The following is a 19,828-nucleotide window of genomic DNA, read 5'->3' as shown; positions in this document are numbered from 1 at the left end:
TAGGGTGACAGAAAAAAACTTGAGGAAGTAAAATAGGACAATTGTCTGGTAGCCAACATTTATAACTGAAATGGCCATCAGCATTGGGTTTTTTTTTAATGTTTTTTTTAAATTTTTTTTTTTTTAACATTTATTTATTTTTGAGACAGAGAGAGAGCATGAACGGGGGAGGGTCAGAGAAAGGGAGACACAGAATCCGAAACAGGCTTCAGGCTCTGCACAGAGCCCGACGCGGGGCTTGAACTCACTGACCGCGAGATCATGACCTTAGCCGAAGTCAGCCACTCAACCGACTGAGCCACCCAGGCGCCCCTTAATGTTTATTTTTGAGAGAGAGAGAGGGGGGGGGGGGGGGGGAGGGTGAGCAAGCCCTCGTAGGGGAGGGGCAGAGAGAGCAGGGGACACAGAATCAGAAGCGGGCTCTGCCCTGACAGCTGAGAGCCCAAGCGGGGCTCGAACTCGCAAGCCATGAGACAATGACCTGAGCAAAAGTTGGATGCTAACCAACTAAGCCACATAGGTATCCCAGCTTAATTCGGTTCCTAATAACTTGGTATTTATTTATTCAGATGCCAATAAGACACAGTGGAAAGGCCAAGACGTGTTTAGAGGCTGGAAAGAATACTTCGGTGGGGCATCTGGGTGGCTCAGTCGGTTGAGTGTCCAACTTCGGCTCAGGTCACAATCTCACGGTCTGTGAGTTCCAGCCCCACGTCGGGCTCTGTGCTGACAGCTCAGACCCTGGAGCCTGCTTTGGATTCTGTGTCTCCCTCTCTCTCTGCCCCTCCCCCATTCACTCTCTCTCCTTCAAAAATAAACAAACATTTTTAAAAAATTAAGAAAAAAAAAAAAAAGAAGACAAATTCGAGGGTTGACACACTCTGGGTGAACCTGAACAATACCCTGGGGCTTCACGCTGTACGTGGCAAGACTCCCCTGGCCATACACGGCACGGGGTGAGTGGCAGAGAAACACAAGCCCCACAGCCACTACCTGGAAGACAGCAGCACATTCTGGAATAACCAGGCATGCCCCACTCATCCTGGCTTACTGCAACCCCAAAATAAGCCAGGCTCTTGTATTGATTATTCTTACCATACTCTACCAGGAAACACAAGATCTTCTGTCCTCAAATATTTCAGGTTCCAAGAGAATGTACCTTCCAGCTTCGTTACTGATAACCTCAGCGGCTGACCTACGTGAAGCGTCAGCCCGTGCTTTTGAAAGCAACCTGCTAAGCATTCCTAACTCAGTCCCTCCAAGCCTGCAGGTGAAGGAGCAGAATCCTCTCACTGGCTTCCAGGGAACTGTGGCCGAGTCGGATTTTCTCCCCAGGCCAAGTCTCAAGGTCAGGCCTTGCAGGGAGGGAAATAATCTCAGATTATGAGGTAAGCAAGAGTGATGATGATAAACCTTGGATCAGCTGTTTAATATTTTTTCTAACCTTCTAGTTCCTGAAATTCTGATCCTCATTGGGGGAAAATGCTGTCACCTGCATCGTGAGGAAACTGGCAACGTATCCCCAGACAACCCCACTCTCATTCATAAGAGAAAGCATTTTTAAAATAGTACATTTCAAAGAGGGTGCTATATCCAGACACAGACTAAGCAAATTTGCAACATTCACGGAGAAAATATTATCGGAATTGCTTGAAGAATCTTTGGGAATTTTTCAATGGAAAACTCAAATCGCTACAGTTCACTATAATCATGGTTACTTCATGCTCGTTCAGTTGGGACGAAGTGTGAGATTCACCTTCTTCCCTCTGCCCAGAAGAGTGACTTCTCAGCTATAGAGGAGTACAGCATTCTCGTTCCTCTCAGCCCCCAGCTCGGGCTTGAGATGAAGATACCCCCACTCATTTTTTGGGTAAACTTTAGCCCCAGCAGCCCCTACTAGCCGTTTGACCAATGAGTTACACAGAATGACTTTTAACACCAGGAGTTTTAAACCAGGTAAGTGTTTTCTGGTGTTAAAAGTTCCATTCAGAATGTAGGGGAGCTAAGGCATCACCCCCAGATTCTTCCTTGTCACAGGTCTTCACAGCCACGGCCAGCTGTCCTGAGCCTCTACCCCAAGACACAGGGCATCCTTACCCTGGCCTGGAGCTGCCACCACTCTCCCTGGGCCTTTCCCTGCTCCCTGCTCCCACACCCTGGCTCTCCTTACAGCAGCTGGGGGACCCACTCAAAAAGTGAATCCACTCACATCACCCCCTCCCGGCTCAGAATCCTCCAGCAACTTCCTCCCAAACGTACGCAAAATAAAGTCTTGGGGCACTTGGGTGGCTCAGTCAGTTGAATGTACTCTCAGTTTCAGCTCGGGTCATGATCCCAGGGTCGTGGCATCGAGCCCTGCATCAAGCTCAGCGCTGAGTGTGGGGCCCGCTTAAGATTGTCTTGGGGTGCCTGGGTGGCTCAGGTGGTTAAGCATCCGACTTAAGCTCAGTTCATGATCTCTCAGCTCATGAGTTCAAGCCCCACATTGGGCACCTGGAGCCTACTGTGAATTCTGTGTCTCCTTCCCTGCTCATGCTCTTTCTCTCTCAAAAATAAATATTTTTTTTAATTTTTAATTAAAAAAAAAAAAAGATTCTCTCGCTCTCTCCCTCTGTCCCTCTCCCCTACTCTTTTTAAAATGAATAAAATGAAAATAAAATAAAATAAAAATAAAATCTCAACTCCTGACCACAGCCAGGCAGGCCAGTGGGACACAGGCCTGTCCTGACCATCCTCCTCATCCACATCCACTTTCCTGGGGGGCAGTGGGGGGGTACCCTGCATTATAGCCACACCAGCCTTCTTGCAGAGGCCTGGGAACTTGGGGCTTGCTCTGAGAGGATGCATGTTTTCCCATGGCTCATCCTCCTCCCCATTTTGGGGTCTCTGCTCACCCATAACCTCCCTACGCATGCCTTCATGGCCCCTCCAGCCTCCATCACCCTTCCCTCCCTATCGCCCGTAGTCACTACCTGGCATTACAGCCTACACCTGCTACACAATGGCGCCTCTGTCACCAGCCCCAGACCTGGGCTGTCTAGGTTACAGTCATACCTCAACGCCTGGCCCAGGGAGGACACTCAACACACACTTCCGTTCACTCTTCTAACCAGATCTCCAGCTCCTCATCCTGCCTACAAGGCACTGACCACAACCAAAGTAGATGCTTACCTGCTGAAGACCTACGAAATCAGAACCAATGTTTCTAGGATACGCATAAGCTGCTCAGCAAATATACTGCCATGAGGCACACACACATGTCATTGCCACCCCCACAGCCTGGAGCCACAGCACCTGCCCCTACCAGTCTGTAAGAGCTGGGGCGGCCACCATGGGAAAAGACTTCCTACTTTAAGATTCCCGTTCTTCAGATAAAGTTAGGGAAAATGAAAAAAGAAAATGAAAAAAGACCACGCTTGGCTTTCTTTCTCAATCTCTGAATGAGCAGAGAAATCAGTAAGAATAATCAAGTCTAGTTCAGTATCTCTCTTCTCGTGCGGATCTCATGCTATAGTTTGGGCTTTTGTTCTTGTTGTTAATACCTTTTTTAAAAACAACAAAATAATTGGTAAAATCCAATGAAGTATTATTTCTAAAATAGTTATATTTACTTCCCTTTGGGGAAAAATATCCAGGTTACAACAGCTCTTCTTGAAATCTATTTCTAACAGAGTAAGATATGACGCTAATACACGTATTATTTCATTATTTTTGAAATTAAAATATCATCAATTTGGGTCGTAGCTACAAAAGTCACATAAATATTTCAAACATCAGCAGTTTGAAATAAACACCAGAACCCTTCTATAATGAAGCTTGCATCACTTTGAGCTTTAAAAATATACACTGAGGTCCTATCACTTAACAGCACATTCCCTGCAGAGATTCAGTGCCTCCCAGAACAAAAATTTAAGTCAGTTTGATACGGACTCTACCTCGTGTTTCCCAGCTGATATGCATTACTATACAAATGAGGGGCAAGGGAAGGGCCGCGTGGAAGCTTACTGATAAAAGTTGGTCAGTGAGTCCCAGGACAATGGTGGCAGGAGAGGTCAGCGGCCAGACGACAACGCACAAACTGTGTGCAAAAATGCACGGAAACAACCAGTGCCCTGGCCAGCTCCTCGGTCTGTCCGGTTGCAGGGGCCTTAGAGCCACTGCCGCGCCCCAGGAGCAGAGAGAGCAGCAAGCTAACCGTGCCACTTAGAACAGGCTCTTGACCAGACAATCTCCAGTGTTCGATCACCCTCGGACTTACCTGCACTCCTTACACTTTCTACGAAACGCCGAGGCTCACTTTTAACCTAAAATGGGCAAACTTTGTCCACGTGCCACTCTGTCCTTTCCTAGTCCCACACGGGGTTAAATAAGAGAGCCTCAAAGGAGGGAAGAAGGAAGTCTAGGAGGGAGGGACTGAGAGAGGGCTGGGGGGAGTGGGAACAGCACAGAAATAGAAACAGGGAGAGACAAACAGAAACAGAGAGAGAGAGAGACAGAGAGGGAGGGAGGGAGAGAAAGACAGCAAACGGCAGAGAAACAGAGACAAAGCGGGAAAAAGAAACAAGAAACTGACAACACAGAAAGAAAAAGACAAGGAACAGCGGAGAGAGCAAACGACACGGGGAGAGAGAGAGAGGAGGGAAAAGTTCGCGGGGAAAAAGGAGTGATGTGTTTCATGGAAAAGCTATCAGTTACCGAGGCGTTCCTTTTCCATGTACTGTATTATGCCATATGTGGGAAGTGAACAAGGCTGGAGCTCCGCCTAAGAACATCTGCCACGGACTTTAAAAGCCCTAATAATAGCACAGCTGGTGTCCCCAGCCTAATGAGCTCACCGCCCACGTGACCGCTCTCCCCCAGCAGCTCCTCCCCAGAGAGGCGGCGTCCAACAACGGCCAGTCCCCGCCACTCTGCCCTCCCTCCTCCAGGCTTTATTTCCTCCACCCACCCCCTTCCCTCTCCCAAAACTACCCCCCCCCACCCACTTTCCTGAGCTGAGTTACTCTGATCCAACAGTTCCTTTGAACCGCGGCGTTCTGAACACAAAAGGCACAGCTCAGAAATAAAAGGTAGGGCACCACTACAAATCTTCCAGACATTAAAAGGATAATTGTTATGCCAATAAATCAACTGCTTGGATGAAACAGGCAAATTCCTTGAAATACGGAACTTACCAAAACTAACTCAAGAGGAAAGAACAGATCTGAATGACCCAGGATTTATTAAAGCAATGGAACTCCTAACGAAAAACTTTTGCAGATACAAGGAAAGGCCAGTATGCCACCAGGTGTGCCTTGCTGCCAGGGTACAGGGTAGGGGCTCCTCCAGGAGCCCTGGTGGCTGGAGAGGACAGTCTGTGGTGGGGAGGCTCTCAGCCAGCTTGACTTTCCCACTGACCACTGCGTGTTGCTAGGAGAAGACCATGCACAGCAAAACTGGAAAGGGGCTGGGGAGGATGTGAACAAAGAAGTGAGGTTTTAAAGGGCTGGGAAGCTTTACCCCTCTCTGGTATAATAACTTTTTGGAACTAATTCCCATATAGTACACTTTTAAAAGTCCTCTAATACACTGAACAACCTATACTTAGCATCAGGAAGGGCAAGCATTTCAGCCTCTAAGGGGAAGCCTATTGGAACAGGACAGACAGGAGACTCCAGTTGGCACGGATATCGTATCCATAGCAATTGTAAGAGGAGCTAAAAAATCTGGGACCTCTCTCTCTCTCTCTCTCTCTCAGTCCAGGCGACACATCCTGGCCACAAAGAGGAGCCAAATTGACATGATACATGGGACTTATTCACCAGAAAAAGACAAAAAGAAGGCCACATTTCAGAAACCACGCTTGGTAACATACAATAGCAAGGATGTGTCTGTAAACATGCAGTCCAGAGGCTAGCAAATCACTAGATTCTACCCTGCTTACCAGGTAATTTTATCAATAGCAACCACAGGACTAGCTAAAAGGGGGGCAACCATGAATTTTTCTCTACTATTAAACACTGTTACGCACTAAAAGACAGTGTTTTACATCTTGTTAACGCCATGAAACAGTTATCTAAGCCTTGACAACTTCCTATTTTAATTTTTTTTTTTTTAACCTTTTTTTGAGACCGAGAGAGACAGAGCATGAACGGGGGAGGGTCAGAGACAACTTCCTATTTTAATTCAGCATCAAGCCACTCTTGCTATGAACATTACAAAATCCACAAAAACTTAAAAGAACGATCACAGTATGTGAAGGACCACCATAAGTGCCTTTATACGTCATTCCCTTCTCAGAATGTTGAATACGCTGAGAAGAATCCTTGTAAGACACAACACAGTTGCTTCCATTCACAAAACACAAAAAGCATCAGCAGATTCAACTGCCATTCCGTCTTTACTAACCTGCCCTTTCACTTTTCACTCTTTTGAGGCGGGACATCCAGGCCAAGAACTCTGGTTCTCAAGCCTCACGCTGTCCTGCTCCATCTTTGGGCCCACGACAGTGCCCTTCAAGCCATGTGGGAGCATGAGGCAAAAGGGAAAAAAATCAATAATACTGATTCTGCCTTTATTGCAAATGTCGATATTTTGTTCATCACAGATTTCTTTGCGTTTTTTTTAGAAACACTGCACTAAAATATTTTTATTTTATTTTTTAATGCTTATTTTTGAGAGAGAGAGAGAGAGAGAGAGAGAGAGAGAGAGAGAGCGAGAGCCAGTGCACGAGCAGGGGAGGGGCAGAGAGACAAGGAGACACAGAATCAGAAGCAGCCTCCGGGCTCCAAGCTCCCGAGCTGTCAGCACGGAGTCCAACGTGGGACTTGAACTCACCAACTACGAGATCATGTCTTGAGTCGAAGTCAGACGCTCAAGCAACTGAGCCACCCAGGCACCCCATAAAATATTATTTGTCTTGATGACTTAAATTTTGTACCGTAGGCAAGTGCCTCTATCATTTCACCCTATGTCTGACCCTGGGCCACCATGATAATACCCCCTGTGTGAACCAAAGAAGAAACACTAAACACCCATGCTTCATTAGCTACCCTAAAGACTGAGGAACAGCTGCCTTGAGGACCATCTACTAGGGGTGTATGTGTATGCACCAAGGGGGTGGGGGCAATGGGATGAAAACCACAGGTTAAGGCACTGGTAAATTCTGTGGAACTATGTTACATCACGTTGCGTTAAAATCTAATAGTTGCCAAATTAACTAGAACCTTTAATTTGTCTTACACATGCAGGGCCATTAATTCTTATGTGCCTATCCACCTTGCACGGTCAATGCCTCCTTGTAGGTAACCACCATTCTTCTGATCCTTATTCCAGGATACTTTTGCCGGCTTTTGAACGTCCTGAAAATGGAATCCTATAGAGTATACTTGTATTTCTGGTCTCCTGGGCTCAACATTTTGTCTGTAAGATTCATCTATTTATTGCAGGTATTTGTATTTCATTCTTTTTTAATGCTGAGTAGTATTCCATTATATGGATAAACCATGATTTGTTTTTACAGTCACTAGGGAATAGACATTTGGGTTTCTTCCAGTTTGGAGCTAATATGAGTAAAGCTGCTATTAACCAAGAAGACAGCATGCATTTCTGTTGAGTATATGCCCAGGAGTGAATCTTTGAGTCATAATGGATATGGTCAGCTTTAGTAAATATTGACATTTTTTTTTAAGTTTATTTCTTTTGAGAGAGAAAGACAGAGTGCGCGTGCACAGGGGAGGGACGGGGGGAGGGGGAAAGGAGAGAAAGAGACGAGGGAGAATCCCAAGCACACTCCACACTGTCAGTATGGAGCCCGACGCGGGGCTCAAGCTCACGAACCATGAGATCATGACCTGAGCTGAAACCGAGAGTCAGATGCTCAAACAGCCGAGCCACCCAGGTGCCCCAATATTGTCAATTTTCCAAGTGGTCGTTCTTTGTATGTAGCGCGTGAGACTTCCACTTGTCCCACATCCTCACCAGCGGTTAGTATTGTCAGACTGCATATTTTTTCCATTGTGGTGGAGCTGCAGAAGTTATCTTTGTTCGAGCAAGCAATTTCTAATTCCCTCCAATTTTACCGTGATTCTATAGCTCCAACAATACACACTATAAAACCTCGAGTTAAATGTGTAGGAATCACAAGAAAGTGCGACAAAATCTCGAATTCAGAGCTCACGAATTACGAGAATTCATAAAACATGGACACCCATGAAACAAGCGTACGTGATGCTTGGCAATGAAACCTAATGTTCATGAACACAAGAATCCTTGTAGTCAACATACTGTAAGTTATTTCCAAGGCTAGGCCAGCATCCCCTCTGACACAACTCTACAGATCTTGTCATACCAACTAAGTAGAAACAAACCCAAAGAAGATTTTAGCTGTTATCTTACTTGGCCCCCCACAGCAGAGTGACCCCACGAACCCCCACTCATCGCTGCCAGAACACTCCCTCCCCGTGCACTTCTGGTCTCCTCCTGGTCGACCTCTGGGAGTTCTTCTCCACATGACATTACTGCCATCTACACGGGGATGGCCCCCAAGCCCTCACCTCACACCCAGATCTCTCTTCCAAGCCTCAGACCCAGACATTCCACTGCCTTAAACACCTTCGCTAGGGAACCTCCAAAGCACATCAAACTCCAAGCACGTTCAAAACGGGATCCTGCAAGTCCTAACCCCTGCGCAACTGAGTTATCACAATGGAGTTAACCCAATTCAAAAATCTCAGCCTCATCCTTGACCTCCCTAACCCTCCCACCATCTCTTCAAAGACATGGCAAGCCGTAGCTCCTCAAGGCCACCCAAAGGAATCCATTTCTGTCCATCCACACTACCACCCACCTACTGCCCAGTTGAAGTCACCACCCTCTCTCACCTGTAGCCAAGCCAGAGCTTCAGCACGGGTCTGTCAGTCCGGTGGCAGATAAGGCCTGAGAGCCTGAGACCACACACCTGCCTGGGCACATTCACAGAGTGAAGCCAGCCCTGTGACACCGTGCCCCGCGACACCGCGCCCCGCTATGGGCCTTCTCTTCACAACGTCTACATCCCTGCTCTGCCCTGCTTAACAAATGCGCGTGCAACTTCTGAGTCTGCGAGGGGAAGGGTCACACGTGGTCTTGCTGAGGTTCTCCGCCACGCTGCCTCTTCCGTCAGTATACATAGGATTACCAAAAAGGATAAAAGTCTGATGATGAAATAACCAAACTCTCCTCTTTATTCTCTTTGTTCCCTTCCATAGGAGTATCATGTCTAGGATCAAGAGACTTAGCTAAAAGTTTTTCAAGTTAACATCCAATAGTTGCTACGGCATTCCTCTTGTAATCTCTTAACACAAACTATTTTCCTTCCTTCCAAGTACGGTATCCACACACCTACTGCATCAGTCAAAAGTTTAGTCTATTTTCCCAGTGATTTGCTTGTCATACCTTTTATCTACTGTTACGGTATTAAGAATTTTCTGTTTCCCCAGATAGATATTTTCTCAAAATATTTAACACCAAACTACACCTCTTCCACAAGAGACCTTTGAAACGTCTTGATATTTGTGTCCAACTATCGAGTCCAAAGTGATTTCTCTGATGCCTTGGGATCCTTGGAGGTTAACCGTTTCTCCTCAAAGCCAAAGGAGGGAAGTTAATGGTCAGGTGAGCAAAATCCACAGCCCACATCACTGCCTTGGGTCATGGGGACCATCCCTGTCAGTACCATAAAGATGAAAACCAACACGAACCCTGGGGGCATGGCACAGAGTGTGTGCTATGAAATTATGTGTGGCTGAACAGCTCATAAGGAGTTCAACAACAACAATGCCTAACACAAAATGTTTACTATGAGCCGAGCACACATATTGACTCATGTAATCCCTTTAATAACCCTATGAGGTTACCATACAAGTTAATGATTCAGAAACTGGCTGCCATAAACAGGAGGGGTTTTTTTGTTTTTTTGGGTTTTTTTGCCAGGTTCAACACACCTAACCCTGAAAAAGCACCAATCTTAAAGGGGGAAAAAAAAAAAAAAACATGGCTTCAAATGTATCAATAGTGTCAGTTTATCCAAATTATTAAGCCTGGAGGATTTTTTTTTTTTAACAAATGAACGGAAATAAAGCTACTCCCCCCACCCCCAAGTCCATAAAACACCACTGTACATTTCCCACAGTATTCAGCATTTAAAACATATTCTGGATGCAAAGGTTGCAATGAAATACCCGCCGTCTGGATGCCACTGTTCTCTCCTGCAAAAGCCAGTGAACCAATGGTCTCAGAAAGTCTGCGTCCAACTGGGAACACTCACACGGCACCAATGACTCACACATGTACCAAATTGCTCGTTTTCCTTCTTCCCACCTTTCCTCAAAACCATTACACTGCTATTCCTGAATCATAGGTTTGGTTTTTTTGTTTGTTTTTTTGGTGTTTTTAATTCCCTGGCACAAAGCTGACCAATGCCAACTATGTAACACGACAAGAATCTGCCTGTCACTTTAGTTTAAATAAACCTCCAATTTCCTTCCAAGGTTTGAAATTCTGCAATGCACGCAAGGCCCACATTTTTGGACCACTCTTTTAAACAACAACAAAAACATGGCCCTGACGTTACAACTGTGCTGCCAGACCCCTGCAGATGTCAGACCACCAAACAAACACCTGCCACTCGAAGGCAAGGTCCAACAGGCAAACGAAATTTATTCTTAGAACTCTGGACTCAGAATCGCAAAATGTGATGTCCTGCCTTACTGAGTTGGCTTTCTACTGCTGTCCACCTTGTTCCCCCAACTCAAACACACCAATTTCCATTCAAAATTAAAAAGGAGAGAGAAGAATGGAAGGAAGGATCATCAACTCACAGACAGCAGCTTCTAGAAGCCTTAGTAATCTGAGTGCCAGCACACTTACTAAGTAAAATTCACTGCGATGCCCACAGAGTTAAACGGTAATCAGGAGCAAGGACTGAAGCAAGAGTTCTACTTTTCAGGCATTCCCCATAGCTCAAAGCTGGACAAAAACTGTGGCTAGTGGGGAGAGAATAACAGAATAGAGAAAAGTGACTCAAAAGAAACAACCAAAAAAAAAACAAAACCCGAAACAAAACTAACGAAAAGAAATAACCACATCACATCCATTTGGATGACTATTTAAAAAAAAAAAGAAAAAGAAAAAAAACAAAAAGAAAGAAAAAAACAAAACCAAAACTGAAAATAACAAGTGTTGGTGAGGATGTAGAGAAATTGGAACCCTTGTGCTTTCCTGGTAGGACAAAAACAATGATCCAGCCATCAAGAAAAAAAGGTATGGTGCTTCCGCAAAAACGAAACATAGAATTACCATGGATCCAGCAATTCCACTTGTGGGTACCCACCCAAAAGAAGGTTAATCAAAGACTCAAATAGATATTTGTACACCCATGTTCATAGATGCATTACTCACCATGGCCAAAAGGTTGAAGCAACCTAAGCGTCCAAAGATGGATGAATGGATAAATAAAATGTGACACGTACACACAATGGAATATTATTCGGCCTGAAAAAGGAATGACGTTCTGGTACATGCTACAACATGGATGGACCTCGAAGACATTATGCTAAGTGACAAAAGCCGGCTAGAAAAGAGCAAACCGTATGATTCCTCTTATACGAGGTACCTGGAGAGGTAAACTCACAGAGACATAAAGTAGAACGGTGGTCGCCCGAGGCTGGAGGGACAAGGGAACTGGGAGTTAGTGTTTCGTGGGTACACGGGGGGGGGGGGGGGTGGACAAATGTGCTACCTGCACCACCGTGTGAACGTATTTAATGCCATGAAACCGTCCACTGGGAAATGGCTACAGTGGTGAATTTTTGTTATGTGTATTTCGCCACAACTTTTTAAAACGAAATAGAAGAGGGCCGACACATTAGGTACTCCATCTCTCAGACTGGGGTCTGGGGCAAGAAAAGAAGAATTCTGCAAAGGCGCCTTCCATGCACCCATCCCTACGTGAGGTCTCGGAAGAGGCACCCTAGACCGAGAACTCTGTCGCTGCTGGGAAAGCGGGAGGGGAGACGAGAGGGCGAGGAAGGTTACCTATAGGCTGGGGTCAGACCCCCCCACCTTCTGTCTGGCTTCCACTCCGCCACTCTGTCTAGCAATGTCCCGTGACCTGGCACAACAAAGAGGAGGTGAGCGTCCGGTAGACTCTCCAACTACACGGCTAGCACTTAGGGGGAACTGCTGCTCTGGCACATTTTTCAGAACTCGAAACATCACCCCACGTTTCAGGCGTGTGCTGCGGCCGGAAGCGGGGTAAATGGCCACGTTTTGGACTGCTTCTCCTCACTGCTGATCGAGAGGCGACCGTGTGTCCCTTCCCTCCCTGGGTCTTCCCATTTTACACGTCTCTGCCCGCAGCTGCAGGGAAGAGGTGGGCGCTGGGGAGGGAACAGGCTCGGTGATCTCTTCTGAGAAGCCCCCACCCCTGTCCTTTCAGGGGTGGGCAAGAGGTTGAACCCAGCTCTGAGCCCCAGCGCCCCTCAGTGTGCAGGGGACTTGATGTGCTGGCCACGTGTTCTTCCCAACCTATGCCAAGTCTGGCCTTGTGCCTGGGGGAAGAACATTCTGGGGGACCCCAAAAAGGGAAAGAGGTCTCTGAACATCAGTACGACCCAGAGATGTGTTTAAAACGCAGATTCAGGGGCGCCTGGGTGGCTCAGTCGGTTGAGCGTCCAACCTCAGCTCAGGTCATGATCTCACGTGATCTCGCGTGAGTTCGGGCCCCGCGTCGGGCTCTGTGCTGACAGATCAGAGCCTGGAGCCTGCTTCAGATTCTGCGTCTCTTTCTCTGCCCCTCCCCCACTCGTGCTCTGTTTCTCTGTTTCTCTCTCTCTCTCTCTCTCTCTCTCTCTCTCTCTCTCTGTCAAAAATAAATAAACATTAAAAAATTTTTTAAATAAATAAATAAAATGCAGATTCAGACTTAGCCTGAAGTCTGGGGGTCTGGGGCTCCATGTGGTCTGGGGCTGCGTGTGGGTCTCTGTAGGTGTGCAGGGAACCCAGGTGATGCTGGTTGGCACTGGAGGCCCACCTGCCATGGGCTGCATCGTGACGCCTTATGCTTCTGCAACCAGCTGGGGCCAGGACAGCAGGGACCAAAGGAGACGCACGACCGGCAACAGTCAGGATCCCCCTCTCTTGGACATCGCCCTCCTCCACCCAGGCCACGGCCGAGTGGTCCCACCATAAATCTGGACTCTCGGTCCCCTTAGGCATAAAGTGTCTCAATGAAATTTTTTTCCCTACATCTCCCAGGAAAAGTTTCCCAAAGGTCTTCCGACAACTTCAAGGATTGAACTACGACTGCCCTCATTGCTCACCTGCTTCCTCGGGTTCAAATTCATGATTCAGTAACATAAGTGAACCCAAACCTACTGTAACACTCGGGAGACTATTGTTTGACCACATCCCCAACTGGAAATTATTTGATAAGGAGCATAATAAAAGGAGGCAAGCCTATACTAGATCACACCTTCTCAACTTTTTGCAAAACTTAAATAGTGAGAGCTCGCAGAATGCTCCTATCATAAAACCCCAGGCCCGCAGCATAGGCTCTTGATGTTAAAGAACTGCCTGGAAGGACTTTTTGATTTTACCAAAACAACCAGAAGAAGTGACGGAGAACTTTGAAAATCCCAGGGTTCTCCATGTGCATAGATGCTTTTTCCTCCCCAAACCTAGAGAAGGAAAATCAAAATCCTGACCCTGGTTCTAATCAATACCCATTTTAAGTGACATATACAAACCTGCATCTACGTAAGCCAATGTAGGACCTGCCAATAGCTAATCTGTGTGAACGTAATCCAGGAGACAGCAGCTTTTAATCATAATAATCTCACTATCAGGGTGCCTGGGTGGCTCAGTCAGTTAAGTGTCTGACTCTTTGATTTCGGCTTAGGTCATGATCTCATGGTTTGTGAGATAGAGCCCCACATCAGTGCAGAGCCTGCTTGGGATTTTCTCTCCGTCTCTGCCTCTCTCCCCCTCCCATGCACACTGTCTCTCAAAATAAACAAATAAACTTTAAAAAAGACAATCTCACTGTCTAGTAACTAAGTCTAATCATTAAGGAGGAGCGCAGTAAAGAATGAGGTGTTCTGAATGGTATGATACAAGGAATACTTTTCAGAAAAAGTCAAATCACCTGATCCACAGGTTCACGGTTATCTTCAACAAATTTTGGGGGGAGAAAAAAAAAGATTTCAAAGTCCCCTGTAAACCCAGAGTATGGTCTTCCTTAACATTCAAATCCAGATAATTTATACTCTCGTGGTTAAGTCAATAATACACCTACCTCCCTTCAATACTAGAGCATCCTTTTCAGCTATTACTATAAAATCCATGTCCTCTGGGGAGGAGAGTACCTTCTGCTTTCAACAGTCCTAGTATATCATAAAGCCCGGAACTAGCAAAGCCGCTAGAAATAATCCAGCTCCAAGATTCTCAAATTGGGGTACACATGCCACAGGGAAGCCCCCCAGAGCCTCGGGAGAGAAAAAGTGCATCGTCCTCAAGTACTTTTTGACTCAAGGCAGCAATTTAAAGCATCTTTTACATTAAAACAGATGAACCCTGCATCCTATTCTCCATTAAAGGAATCACTGAACTCACATTGAAAAATTCACTGAAATGTGCCAGAAACCTCGGGCTGCACCTCCCATATCCCTCTTTCCAGAGTTCTTTGCCCTGAAGGTTACGGGGCAAGCTTCAGAAATATCGATATAACTCATTTCACAGCTTGAGACACTGAGGCCAAAAGATTCCCAAGGCTTGTGAGTGGTCACTAGAAGTCACTGCCACGGGGCGCCTGGGTGGCTCAGCCGGTTAAGCATCCAATTCTTGATTTCAGCTCGGGTTATGATCTGGCAGTCTGTGGGTTCGAGCACCGCGTCGGGCTCTCCACTGATGGTGCAAAGCCTGCTTGGGATTCTCTTTCCCTCTCTCTCTCACAAAATAAAGAAATAAACTTAAAAAAAAAAAGTCACTGCTATTCGTTAGTCTTCAAAGAGAGTTACAGCCCTCTTCCCACTAACCAGGTGAGACTGGGAGCAGCCTTTCCTCAAATGCGGGACCAGAAGCCCAAACAAGGATGTCAAGAGCTCGCCTTCCACCTGTGTTCCACCCTCTTCCGCCTCAGGTGCACTACTAACAAACATGTAATTAAATGAGCTTCTCAGTGAATAATAAAGCCACATGTCCCTTCATAAAACACATGCCAAAGCATCTCTTTAAGCAGCTGTACATCATTGGTATTATACATAGCTTGGAGGCATCCAGATTTACACGTATGCTGTTAGTTACTGTCTCTCCACTAAAACTTTGAATTTTTCAACATGGCAGATGGCCTCCATTTGGATACACCTAATAAGAAGGCAAGTCAGAATAGGTAATACTTGTTCAGAATAGGTAATACTTGTTCAAAAAGAAGGAAAACAATGTGGGGAGGAACCAGAAGCCCCATTCAACAGTGTGTCTGTAGACAAAAGACAGTCTCTCAAGACCATAAAATAACATCTAAGAACATACATGAGATGGTCAACTCAAGAGTCACCTAACAGGGTGCCTGCGTGGCTCAGTTGCTTAAACGTCCGACTTCGGCTCAGGTCACGAGCTCACGGTTCCTGAGTTTGAGCCCCGTGTCGGGCTGTGCTGACAGCTCAGAACCTGGAGCCTGTTTCAGATTCTGTGTCTCCCTCTCTGTCCCTCCCCCGCTCACGCTCTCTCTCAAAAATAAATAAAACTTTAATAGGAAAAAAAAAAGTCACCTAACAATTAGAGACCTTCTGTGTGCAAGGTCAGAGGCAGGGGCTCAGAAAGCAACGACTAAAAGAGAGTCCACATCAGATGGAGACATAGGTGCTGTTGGTTTGGAAACTGATGGCTTAGGAACTCCTTGCAATAGAAATATTGCTCTAGTGTCAGAGCCCTTTTCAATGATCTGATTTGACCTTCCCGGTAAACCCATAAGAAAGATGATAATTAGTATTATAATATCTGCTTTATTATCCCTGTTAGAGCTGAAAAGGGTTACCAGTCGCATCCCTAATCATGTTGCAAGGAGACCTGAAAACCTCCCATGTCGTGTAGTCAAACTTTTACAAACACTTTCATTGAAAACACTCTGTAATCCCTGCAACAATCCAATGCATGTTTGTTCCGGGGAGGCAGGCAACCCCAGAGAGGGGGAAAGCCAGGTCGGAGAGGTTAAATCTGGGCCCAAGGTCACAAAGCCAGTAAAGAGAGAGGGGCTGGAATTTGAATCCCGGTTTCCCATTCAAAGGCCTGGTCCTTTTAGGAGCACCAGCCACACAGCCAGGGTAGAGACACCCTCCAGGAAGAGCTAGGGTAACCAAATCTCACAGGCCCCTGGGGAGTCAACCAGGAACCAGCTCACACTGGGGCCAAGGTGAGACCCAACTCTTGTCAAACCTGCTGCACACGAACATGGGCTTTCTAACCCAGCTCATTACCCCTGAGCCCTGCTCAGCTCTCCAGGCGGCTCAGCCTACGCTTGTCTGGGCACCTCTGTGATAAAGCTGTGGTCAGAGATCAAAGGGCACACTTTCCAAACTGAGCGAGAGAGCGAGAGAGCGAGAGAGCGAGATGCTGTCACTCCAGGTCCAACTCAAATTGCCAGCAAGACGGCTTGCCTATCCTCCACTGGAACTGGGGAGACCCTCCACTGGAACTGGGGAGACCCTCCCCTGCGCAGAGTGCTCAGAGCTGAGCAAGGCTCAGTCTCTGCTGGTCTTGTAATTGGAAACTGAAAAGGACCCAGTCTGTCACTCCCTGCCACAGATAAACAAACGATGCTCCAGGAAAGGGGACTCATTCTGCCTACAGACTTGCAGACAACACTGACGATGTTCACACATTTGTTTGAGGCAATTAAGTTCTGGTGGAGAATATCAGAAAGCAACTTAAAAAAAAAAAAAATCAGAGGCCTAAACACTCGTACTTCGGAAGTGCTCAAAGGGAACGCTGATGTGTTTCTGAGCAAGTACAGGGAAGGGTTTAAAACGCGGGCTGAACCGGGAGTGCGCAACCAGCGCCAGCCCTAGGAGCAGCTGGGCTTTTCACTTGTGCTTCCCTAAACACAACTCCACAAAAGAAAAAAACTATATTTCGTTACGTTTGTTTTTACCTGCAAGACCCTGACCTGGTAAGATTCAAAAAGGATTTAAAAACTCATGTCCAAACAGTGACAGAAGTGAACTTGTTAAGTCTCAGAATGGAAAGGAAGGGTCCTAAAAGCCACCCGTCCGGTCCCGGACCCACTCAGAAGATGTAATTTACGTTAAGTTTTGCGGCTGAGTGGGGACCGGGGTGCTGCTCGCGCTCTGGCCGGGCTCAGCTCGGGGCTCTCTGAAGGTCGCCTCACTGTCATCTCGAGAGTGCCGGAGCGCGGAATCCAGGCCACGCGGTGTGACCGCCACCATGCCCTGTGGGCACCTTTTTGGGCCCCACGGAGGCCTCCCTCAGGTGTGGTCCATGCCAGAAGGGTACTGCCCCTCAGGGCCCCGGAGCCCACCCTCTCCCGCCACCGCAGCACGGGCCCACACTCCCCGAACACCCGTGTCCCTCCTCCCCCCGCCCCCACCCCAGCTGGACGCGCGGACCCGGGTCTTACCTGCGAGCTGCGCTCGGAGCGCGGCCCCGTGGCCGGCGCGGTCCCGGGGGCCTCCCGCGCGGGGCTACCCGAGCGCTCGGCTCTGCCGGCCGCCTCCTCCTCCCCGTTGTCCCCGGCCGGGCCCCCCGCCGCCCGGCGGCTCCGGTTCCCTCCGCAGCAGCCGGCCGGGCGGCACCGGGGTGCACGCGGCGGGGCTCGGCTTCGGCGCCCCCTCCCCCTGCTGCCCGCCGCCGACTTGGCGCTCGCGGGCTCGGGGTCCGGGATTCCGGGACGCGGGGGTCGTCGGGGTGCTCGGCTGCCCCGCGCTCCCTCCCGCGCGCAGCCCCTCTCCGGGGGGAGGGGGGGCGCCTGGCTCGCGGCGCGCGGGCGTCACGGGCTCGGGGCGCGCGGGGACGGCGGCGGGGTGGGCCCCGGGGCGGCGGGCGGGGGCGCTGCTGCAGACGCGGGCACTGATGCGGGCGCCGCGGCGCGGCCTCTCGCCATGGCTCCCGAGCGGGCGGGCGGGCGGCTCGCACCTCCCCTCCGCGCTGCCGTCACCGCCGGACGCGCGCCGAGCCCTCCCCTTCCACCGCCCCGCCCGCCGGCCCGCGCCGCCACCTGCGGGCCGCCCTCCAGGATGCTCGCCCGGGGGATCGCGCTCCGGCTGCCGCCAGCCGCGCCCCTTTGCCCTGCGGCCGCGGCCCTAGGCCTGCCCTGCGCCTTGCCCTTGGCGGCTGGGCTCGGAGAGGTACCCAGCGGAATACCTGGGTGGGGAAAAGCTATCCTACTGTTCCCCGCGCGCTTTTTCTAGCACTTGCGCGCTTATTGTCCGTCTAGGGTCAATCTAAGGGGAGCACGGGACTCGCGCGTGCAGTTTGCCACCAAAGCAATGAAGTCCAGGCGTGGCGTTCCTGCAGGTCGGGCAGTCTCCTGGGGAAGCAACCCTGAGGCTTCAACAGGGGGACGGCAGAGCCAGGGGACAGGGGCACGGGAGTTGTTGATGGCAGTCTGAACAAAATGCCACCGAAGCAGGGGGGCGGCGGGGGTGGCGGGCGGAATCCGAAAAGGATACAGGAAGTGTTCACAAGCCACTGTACTATGCAAATCGCTGGTGGACAGTTTAACGCGGAACAACCCACATTAGCTCATTTCCAGTTGAGACCGCTGAGTCTACTAATTCGGCCCACTCTTTGCCCAAAGGTCGTAGAGGTCATTGGGAAGAAACGGAGAGGATTCTGACCAGAACCAAAGACGCAAGGAAGCTGAAGCATAGAAAACCTGGTTTCAAATACTCGTAGAGGATTTGAAGGGTGCGGTAAAGACTGGTTCAGGCAAGAATCATCAATGGATGTTAACGGTAGAGTGGATTTTACTGGGGAACAGATATTTCCTTGGCTTAACGTGTCTCTCCATATAGATGGTTGAGGCTTATAACAGCAAGGGGGACAGATTTACAAAGGAGCAGGTGGACAACATCTTCCTTCACCAGGTGGTCAAAATTAACATCACCAATGAGAGCAGACGGAGATCATGTCCTCAGAACACATCACCTGTGCGGTATTCCAGGGAGAACCAACAACCTAAATCTGATGATGACACCTTAGACCAACCCCAAATGAGGAACATCTATTAAAAAGGGGCAGGTAGGGGCTGTATTCTTCAAACATGTCAACATCGTAAAAGACAAAAGAAGGCTTGGAAATGTTCCAGATTTAAGGTTGCTAAAAAGTCGTGACAGCTTAATGTGATCCTTAATGTAATGTGTAAGGAAAGGAAATGCTATAAAGGATATTTCAATGGACAAAGTTGGAATCCTGATAGTAGATTAAAGTATTGGATCAATGTTAAATTTGCTGCTGTTGATAACTTGTCCTATGGTCCTGCAGAAGAACATCCCTATTCTTAGAAATACACACTGAGGGGGCACCTGGGTGGCTCAGTCGGGTGGGCCTCTGACTTCGGCTCAGGTCATGATCCCGTGGTTTACCGGTTCGAGCCCCGCTTCTGGCTCTGTGCTGACAGCTCAGAGCCTGGATCTGCTTTGGATTCTATGTCTCCCTCTCTCTCTGCCCCCCCTCCCATGCTCACACTCTGTCTCTCTCTCCTTCAAAAATAAATAAACATCAAAAAATTTTAGAAGAAATACACACTGAAGTGTTGTGCAGACATGATGTGTGCAATTTAAACTTCAAGTAATTC

The 19,828-nt window shown here is 48.4% G+C and overlaps 1 protein-coding gene across 1 annotated transcript; it reads left to right on the top strand.

The window, feature by feature from the left end:
• Positions 1-17,457: 17,457 nt before the first annotated feature.
• On the top strand, positions 17,458-19,478 carry LOC131513033 (transcription initiation factor TFIID subunit 4-like). The gene is made up of 4 exons (XM_058732363.1): positions 17,458-17,522; positions 17,570-18,377; positions 18,467-18,546; positions 18,830-19,478. The coding sequence occupies exons 1-4, from the start codon at positions 17,458-17,460 to the stop codon at positions 18,834-18,836; spliced, it is 960 nt and encodes a 319-aa protein (XP_058588346.1). The 3' UTR covers positions 18,837-19,478.
• The last annotated feature ends 350 nt before the right edge of the window (positions 19,479-19,828 follow it).

The sequence above is a fragment of the Neofelis nebulosa genome, chromosome 5, assembly GCF_028018385.1.
Source record: "Neofelis nebulosa isolate mNeoNeb1 chromosome 5, mNeoNeb1.pri, whole genome shotgun sequence".
Taxonomy (NCBI): Eukaryota; Metazoa; Chordata; class Mammalia; order Carnivora; family Felidae; genus Neofelis; species Neofelis nebulosa.
The sequence above is the reverse complement of the archived record's forward strand: the minus strand, read 5'-3'. Positions and strand labels throughout refer to the sequence as shown.